This window comes from Octopus bimaculoides, chromosome 11 (genome assembly GCF_046866305.1).
Source record: "Octopus bimaculoides isolate indiv1 chromosome 11, ASM4686630v1, whole genome shotgun sequence".
NCBI classification, from domain to species: Eukaryota; Metazoa; Mollusca; class Cephalopoda; order Octopoda; family Octopodidae; genus Octopus; species Octopus bimaculoides.
In genome coordinates, this window is record NC_142938.1 from 21,042,412 (window position 1) to 21,052,463 (window position 10,052).

At 34.9% G+C, this 10,052-nt stretch overlaps 1 protein-coding gene across 1 annotated transcript in view; it reads right to left on the bottom strand.

The window, feature by feature from the left end:
- LOC128249066 (organic cation transporter-like protein) overlaps positions 1-10,052 on the bottom strand; it is a 31,497-nt gene extending 21,445 nt beyond the window's left edge. The window contains exons 1-2 of the mRNA XM_089359618.1: positions 9,725-10,052; positions 2,232-2,440 (exon numbers count right to left, since the gene is read on the bottom strand). Of these exons, the coding sequence (XP_089215744.1) occupies positions 2,232-2,440; positions 9,725-9,863 (348 nt within the window). The 5' untranslated portion in view covers positions 9,864-10,052. The remainder of the gene's footprint in view (positions 1-2,231; positions 2,441-9,724) is intronic.

Here is a 10,052-nt window from a genome sequence, read left to right on the forward strand (position 1 = left end):
ATTGTTTTTTCTTAAACTTAGTGGGTTATACTTTAGATGAAAATGGTTGTTATGTCTTGCAAATCAAGTAACCTCATATATGTGCCTTACCTTGGTGTGTGTTTGTGTGTTTGTGTGCGTGTGTTCTTGTTTCAAATTACTTAATTACAGTGTAGAGAGAGGCTAAGTTTTGTCTCTACATTGTTGCGTTGTTGTTCTTGTTTCTTATTTTTTTATTGCCCACAAAGGGCTAAACACAGAGGGGACAAACAAGGACAGACAAAAGGGATTAAGTCGATTACATCGACTCCAGTGCGTAACTGGTACTTAATTTATCGACCCCGAAAGGATGGAAGGCAAAGTCGACCTCGGCGGAATTTGAACTCAGAACGTAACGGCAGGCGAAATACCGCTAAGCATTTCGCCCGGCGTGCTAACGTTTCTACCAGCTAGCCGCCTTCTTGTTTCTTTTATACTCAGCGTTTCAGCCATGTTCATCTTGTCTTTCCTTTTTATTCATGTGTAGATATTGTGAATAAATTTCTGAAAGAGGCGTAACGTCAAAAAATATTTCTTGGAGAGGCAATTGTACCAAGTAAGTTCATGCTGTATCGTCTAATGCCAGAGTAGGGCAAACCCTACCCAAATTCAAATTCGAAAGCCACCCACTGAAACCGTTTATAATATCCTATTTTTGCGTTAACACCAAAACCAGTAATAAGATATTGGTTATATATATATATCTGTAGCAAAAGCATGACCGCTCTTGAACTTTAGCTACCCACATTGTGGCTTTTTACTTTTAGTTACCCATTTTAATTCACTACGTGATGGTCAGGTTCATTCAGCTTTACTTGGACCGTCCACCCCTTAACATGAATGACTAGCCTAACGTCTGTACCTCAGTTATAAAATGGGAGCAATTTCCTCGTTATTTCCTTAGAGAAGTGAGTTCTTGCTACGCGCAGTTTTAGATCTTCGATGTGAGAACAGTTTGATTCCACTTTACAGCTTCAACATTTTGAACAGAATTGTAACCAGAATCCTTGACGCTATGCTTCGCGTCTCTTACTAACAATTTAATCAGAGCTGTAACCAGAATTTTTGATGTTATGCTTCAGGTTTTTCTAACGTTTTATCTTCAATTTGATGATTATTTGAATCTATACAATGTATTGACAATTATTAATGTCCTACCAGTTTGGTGTATCTAATTTTAATGATGGTAATAAATGCTTCGGTACGGTCAACTGCAACTTGTCTTTTAATTTGTTTATTGATATCTATCCTGACTTCAGTTAACAGAATACATGATTCTGTTAGACCTTAAATTGCATTTCATTCAACCACACATTTCCTATCGCTAAATATCTATGAAGTTGTATAATTAAGGATTCATTATATTTCTTTAACATGGATATACCCTCCACAGGTTCTCATATATCGCCAGTTAGTCTCTAGTATGAATAATGTCCACTACCCTGACACAAGCTGTATAAAGGTAAATACAAATAAACGGGAATATATAAAATTTCATAACGGTTGAGCAACGCTCGAAACATATTTGTATGGTTCCCAAGTAAACTGGCAGTCAAATGCGAAATCGACTTTAAATAAATGTATGCTAGGAAAGAAGATAGTATATTGTCATTATATATAGATATACATTCTTATATCTATTCAGATTTAGATGACTACTTTAAACATCTTTACTTTTCTTTTACTATATCGAAATAATATTTCTGTCCCATTTTAGCGTAGAAAACTCAGTGAGGTTTGTTTGCAAACGGTAAATTTTCAGACAATGTGATATGTATTCTGGTTGTAAGGTTTAAGCTGATAACAATATCAGTAATGCAGCTCCGTTTACAGCAGGCCGCATAGTGTTTGTCTTCTATCAACAATGTGTTATATACTTTATTATTTTTTATTGTATAACAGTCCAAATGTAAAACAGTCCAAACGCGAGGAAAATTCGATAACAAAAACTGGTATTATATAACACACTAAGCAGAATCAATCTATGAAATTGAAATAACACAGGTCATATTTCTTCATAAATATATATTCATCAGCATACGTTAGAAGAGTACTAAATATTATGGTGTTTATCACTTTTCTTAAGGTTACATTTTAGAAAGTTACGATATCCAAGACTTATGTACAGACAATAGAGATGACAAATCTGTAACAAACAGAGATTAATTCTAAAATAATAAAACAGCCTAATATAGTAGCAGAACTTAACCTACCTGTGACACTATAGACTTATCCACTGGTGTGGTATAGTAATAACCATTCAGACAGCCCAGTGTTCGGTTCTCGGTAGTAACTTCTCCATCAGTATTGATGATGTCTATGGAGCATTTATTATACACTAGACTCACTTCATTGATGGATATGTTGTATTGATTGAGCTGAAACTCTGTCAGATTATTACATTTGTATTCAGGAGTGATGGCTATAAAACAAAATAGAGGACCCGAGCTGTATGTAGTATATATAATCATAATAACACACTCTTTATCCGATAAATTCCATAATTTCAACAAAAGATAAAGTTCCGTTATTCTTTTCACATCGAATTTTTAGAAGTAGCAGAAGATATAATTAAACGTTACATATAAACATTTGTACATGCACCCACAAATACACACCAAATATATGTATGAATGCATATATGTATATATACATACACATATACATACATATTCATATATATGCACTTATATATATATATGTATGTATATATATATATGAATACACACACACATATATATATATATATATATATATATATATATATATATATATATATATATATATATATATATAGATAGATACATTTTAAAAAATAACGTCGACCACTAACGTGGACAATTAATGCGCTAGAAATAGATCACATCTTGTGTCTATTAAGACCTAAAAAGTTCTCAACATGAAATATAGCAGCATACCAAAAACGTGAGCGGGCAAGACATTTAAAATCACCTAAAAAAATCATTATTAAACAGGAACCAGGTTTCGGATTTAACAAATTCTTACCATTTGTCTATTCCTCATCAGCCTGATTTGTAATGTAACAGCAATTATCAGAATCGTATACATAGTTGCCCACCGCCATGGGTGCGCGTGCATATGGTTCTGCTAATTACAGCTTAATGGTAAAATTCAAAAGTCTTCGTTTTGGCGCGCTAATTCCAGGAATATATCCGCAGAAAATATTTACTGCGTCGAATATATTCAGTATGAGAACATGAGTAATGGGTAAATATTATTATAAGATCTGGTAATTAGTCATATATTAATATATTAATTAATATCGATTAATTATCAGGGGGCCAGCACATTTAAAGAATCAAAGAGATTCAATCCCCTGAGATTGCAGATATTTCTGAATCTCTTTGATTCTTTAAATGTGCTGGCCCCCTGATAATTAATCGATATTAATTAATATATTAATATATGACTAATTACCAGATCTTATAATAATATTTACCCATTACTCATGTTCTCATACTGAATATATTCGACGCAGTAAATATTTTCTGCGGATATATTCCTGGAATTAGCACGCCAAAACGAAGACTTTTGAATTTTACCATTAACCTGTAATTAGCAGAACCATATGCACGCGCACCCATGGCGGTGGGCAACTATGTATACGATTCTGATAATTGCTGTTACATTACAAATCAGGCTGATGAGGAATAGACAAATGGTAAGAATTTGTTAAATCCGAAAACTGGTTCCTGTTTAATAATGATTTTTTTAGGTGATTTTAAATGTCTTGCCCGCTCACGTTTTTGGTATGCTGCTATATTTCATGTTGAGAACTTTTTAGGTCTTAATAGACACAAGATGTGATCTATTTCTAGCGCATTAATTGTCCACGTCAGTGGTCGACGTTATTTTTTTAAATGTACCTTAATCCCCTGAGATTGCAGATAATATTTCTGAATCTCTTTGATTCTTTAAATGTGCTGGCCCCCTGATAATTAATCGATATTAATTAATATATTAATATATGATTAATTACCAGATCTTATAATTATATAGATAGATAGATAGATAGATAGATAGATAGATAGATAGATAGATAGATACATACATATATATATATATATATATATATATATATATATATATATATATATATATATATATATACATACATATACATACACATTATGTGATTGCCTCATCCTTTGGTCCCACACACTCGACCAACTCTTTAACTTCAAAACCCTAATTAACAGTGTCAACAACCATATCCAATTTACAATGGAATACAGTCAAGACCAACTTCCTTTTCTTGACATTCTCATTATAAAAATAGGTACCAGCATTGAGACTGATATTCATTACAAACCGACTGATTCCAAGCAATACCTTCTGTTCACCTCCAATCACCCAAAAGATACAAAGACAAACATTCCCTTCAACCTTGCGAGAAGAATTTGCACAATTGTCTCTAATTATAGAACTCGAAATAAAAGACTCGAAGAACTAAAGGCAATTCTCCTCGTAAGACATTACCCAGCATCATTAGTTGACAATGGAATAGAACGGGCCAATACAATTGCTACCCATGACCTGCGAAAACCGAAACACACACACGGCACGTTAAATAGTCTCCCATATCTCTCAACACACAATCCTAGAAATGCAGAAGCTTACACAATAATATACAAAAACATCCCACTACTGAATCAAGACCCACGTCTAAAAAGAGTACTCGCAACCCATAAAATAATATAAAGCAAAAAACAACCCAAATCCCTAAAAAACCTACTCACGAATGCAAAATTGCCCAACACAAGCCCACCACCTACTGTCAAAAAATGTGGTCGTTCCAACTGCAGGACTTGCATCCACCTCATAGAAGGAACAACATACAGATTCCAGTCGGGACACACTTTTGTCATAAAAAATAACTTCACCTGCGCATCAAAAAGTTTACTTTATGCCATAAGGTGTGAAGGGTGCCACAAAGAATACATAGGGCAAACGAGCCTCACTCTCAGAGAAAAGATGACAGTCCACCGCCAACAATTGAGGGATCCCACCACAAGACAGATACCACTCAGTGGGCACTTAGATCTCTGTGCACAAAACAAGTCCCCCAAATTCCTAGTTTTCCCATTATACTAATGCTCAGACAACAAAACTGACCAAACACGAATAAATAGGGAAAATAATCTTATTCAAAAATACAGACCACAGCTCAACATACTCTAACATAAGCCCCTTCCCCAGGTGCACGCCCAAAACAAAGACACAAAGATACGCAAAATCACACACACACCAATACAATGCAAACCTCCGACACGAACACACTTACACACATATATACACACACACACAATTACAATATCTCCACACTAGAGCACAAACCCTCATACATTTCAAGAAAAAACACATGCATATATATACTTACAATACAATTGTAGCAACCACAACCAACACCCATACACACATATGTAAACAGGTACATGCACACACCTATACACCACTCCGGCAACCACAAATCATATTCGCACACGCATATTTGCATACATATGTACACACACATACAAACACCATACGCCTGTTCCCCAGTAAAAATGTCAAACACACACTCAAAAGAAAAACACACACAATACAATCCCAACAAACACTCACAAGCACACATGCACAGAAGCACGTACACACAATGACACACCTCCCCGACAAATACAAGCCACATAGACGCACTCACACAAACACACCCACACGTATACACACACATACTGTACTAACAATACAAACAAAACTAATCACTCACAATTACAGCGCACACACACATGTACACATATACACCAGGAAACTACACAAACCATACCCACATACACACATACACACACATACAAACGCATACCCAGTACCAACATACACGGAACACACATGCACACACATACACATCACCTGGATAAACCCAACGTACAAGGACACCTAATAAATACAACACACACATACATGCTCACACACACATGCACCCTCATGCACACACATACAGTTGCTCCCTCACACACACACGCACCACAATGACAACTCAAACACAAACATACTTAGAGACACACACAAACTCACGTACACACACATAACACCCCCACCAACACACAACACAAATAGACATACGTACACATACAGACATACACATACATATGAACCATCACACACACATACGGTTGCTTACACACGCACACACCACAAGGGTATTTAAAACAACACACTCACTCAGACACAGAGAGACACACACACACTCACGTATACACACACTCCCACACTCACACAAAACACTCCCATGCACTCACACAGATGCACACAGATGCATACATACATACACACACAGACGCACACATATGTACACACCCTGACACATACATACGGTTGCTCTCTCTCACACACACACACCACAAGGACGATTAAAACAACACATACATACTCAGAAAAATAGATATACGCACGCTGTCACGTACACACACCTAATATCCCCACCGACACAAAAACACACGAACACACATACACACGCACTCACAAACGCACTCACGCACACACACGAACAAACACATATACACATACACACACGTGCGCACACACACAGATGCACACATACATACACACACATACGCACACATACGTACACACCCTCACACATACATACAGTTGCTCTCTCACACACACACACCACAAGGACGATCAAAACAACACATACACACTCAGACAAAGAGATATACGCACACTCTCACGTACACACACCTAACATCCCTACCGACACAAAAAACACTCAAACACACACTCATATACACATTCCACAATAAACTCTGGGACCAATAAAAACGGCACACACACACACACACACACACGGACACAGACACACATATATACACACACACATAGAGATGTGCACAAAACCAGTCCCAAAAACCAGTGAACCATGACAGACTGTCACAGACCAACCAAAAATAAAAAAGTCCTTTTTAACTCTTCTTCCCTCCCACCCCAGCTAGCCAGTCATACTGTCTCTTAAGACAGTAAAACATTCCCTCAATATACACAAGAGAAAAAAGCCAGGTCAGTTCCTCCTCAACTTTATTCGATTATCAAAGAATATGTATAAGAATATGTATATGTATTTTTCCATATGTGTATTTTCATACACTGTTTTTAACAATTTCATCTTAATATCAGAGAATGTGTGACAATCAGTATGTAACACTACAAAGTTCATACAAAGCTTTATACTTTAAATATATTTTATCATCAAAGAATGTATATATGCATTTTAATACTCAAACTGTTTTTTAACATTTTTTCTTATTCTCAAAGACTTTTGATAATCTTTTTCTAAAAAAGTGAAACCGGTTAAGTAAATAAATATTTTAAAAAATAAGTGCATTTTCAAACCTTCTTTCATATATATTTCCACTCGTACGGTATTCCACAACTTTACTTTATTATTATATATATATATATATATATATATATATATATATATATATATATATATATATATATATATATATATATATATATACAGATTATGTATATGAATACGTATTTATATAATATAATATAATATAATATAATACATATATATATATATATATATATATATATATGTGTGTGTGTGTGTGTGTGTGTGTGTGTGTGTGTGTATAGGCGCAGGTATGGCTGTGTCGTAAGAAACTTGCTTCCCAAACGCATGGTTCCATGTTTAGACCCACTGCGTGGCATCTTCTGCAAGTCTCTTCGACAATTATCTCGGTCCTACCAAAGACTTGTGAGTGGATTTGGTAGACAGAAACTGAAAGAAGCCCATCGTATATATGTGTGTGTGAGTGCATTTGTTCCCCCATTACCGATCTCTTGACAATCGGTGTTGGTGAATTTACATCCCCGTAACTTAACGGTTCAGCAAAATACACCGATATTATAAAGTACTAAGCTTTAAAATGTAATAAGTCCTGGAGGAGTCGATATGTTCAACACAAGTTCTTCAAGGTACTGCTTCAGTATGGCCACAGTCAAATGACTGAAAGAAATAAAACAAAAAATAATGTTCATATATATATATATATATATATATATATATATATATTTGCGCCCTTTTAAAGCCTAGCAGGCTCATGGGCCCACTTTCCCGGTTTCTATGGCGTATGTGTTCCCCCCAGCTGGACGGGACGCCAGTCCATCGCAGCATTACTCAAGAAACAGGAAGAAAGAGTGAAAGAAAGTTGGGGCGAAAGAGTACACCAAGGGTCGCCACCCAACCCCCTGCCGGAGCCTCATGGAGCTTTAGGTGTTTTTGCGCAATAAACACACAAAACGCCCGGTCTGGGAATCGAAACCACGATCCTCCGACCACGAGCACTATGCCCTAACCACTGGGTCATTGTGCCTCCACTAAATGCGTCCTTTTAAAGCTTAGACAGGTTTTTGGGCCAGATTTCCCGGTCTCAATGGCGTATGTGTTCCCCAGCTGGACGGGACGCCAGTCCATCGAAGCGTCACTCATTTTTTCCAGCTGAGTGGAGTAGAGCAACGTGAAATGAATAATAATACTCTTGTGTTTATGAATGAGAAAGGAAGGGACAGATGAATAAGGAAGGAAGGGGTGATGTCATACTTGGTAGTGGGATGATGAAAATTCTACGCTGAAAAAATAAATCAAACGGCGTTTCAACTGTGTGAAAAAATGTGTGTGTATGTAAAAGGGGGTGGGATGACTCATCTTTGTTCGCTTTGTTCGTTTTGTTGGGTTTATTTTTTGATTTGGTAGAATCTTGTATTTTTTTTTTTTTTTGGTCAGTTATTTTTTAGCCTATTGACAGAAGAAAGTCATTCTAAAATTGTTTTTTTTAACGTAAGCCTGGCCAAACAAGTCGAATGCTTACACAGAGCAGGTTTTACAGCCACATCATCCAAACCGACCTGGTGAAACCGGGCTTAGTTGCTTAGTATATATATATATATATGTATATATATATATATATATATATATATATATATATATATATATATATATATATATATATATATATATATATATATATATATATATATATATATATATATATATACATATATATGGGGGAGAATTCACAAAAAAAAAAGCAAAAGTCGAAGACAGGTGGTGTAGACAACAAACAGATGTATTAATATAACGCTCGGAAAGTGAAAAAGTATTTAACGTTTCGAGCCCACGCTCTTCCACAGAAAGAAACAAGGAGAGTAAAACAGAATGTGTAGTGGCTAGCGATACATATGTATGTACATGTGTGTATATATATATATATATATATATATATATATATATATATATATATATATATATATATATATATATATGTATATATATATATATATATATATATATATATATATATATATATATATATATATATATATATATATATATATATGCATATATATATATATATATATATATATATATATATATACATATATATATACATACACACGTATGTATGTATGTATATATGTATGTGTGTATGTGCGTGTGTGCGTGTATTAAATATATATATATGTATACATACATATATATATATATACATGCATGTATATACATACATACATACATACATATATATATATATATATATATATATATATATATATATATATATATATATATATATATATATATCTGTATATGCGCACGCATTAAGTACGTATAAAGGAATGTAAAGGTTGTACTTACCAAAGAATATGTATATATAACTATTTGCCGACGCTATAATTAGAGAAGCACAAATCAAGATGCATTGACTGGTGTGGAAAAATTTTGTTTGTCCCAGACCACGTAGAATTTCATCCACATCAACTTTGGTAGATTTCATATTGTCTTCTTGATATTTCTTTCGTTCACTTCGTCAATCAATATCATATGGTTTGACTCGTTGCCTGTTTGTTTCACTTTCCTACTCTCGCTCACTACTCCCACCTTGACCCCTACACATTCGCACACGGCACACCCTCCACAAATACATCCATCGTCTGACGTTGCTCTAGTATATACACTTGAAAAT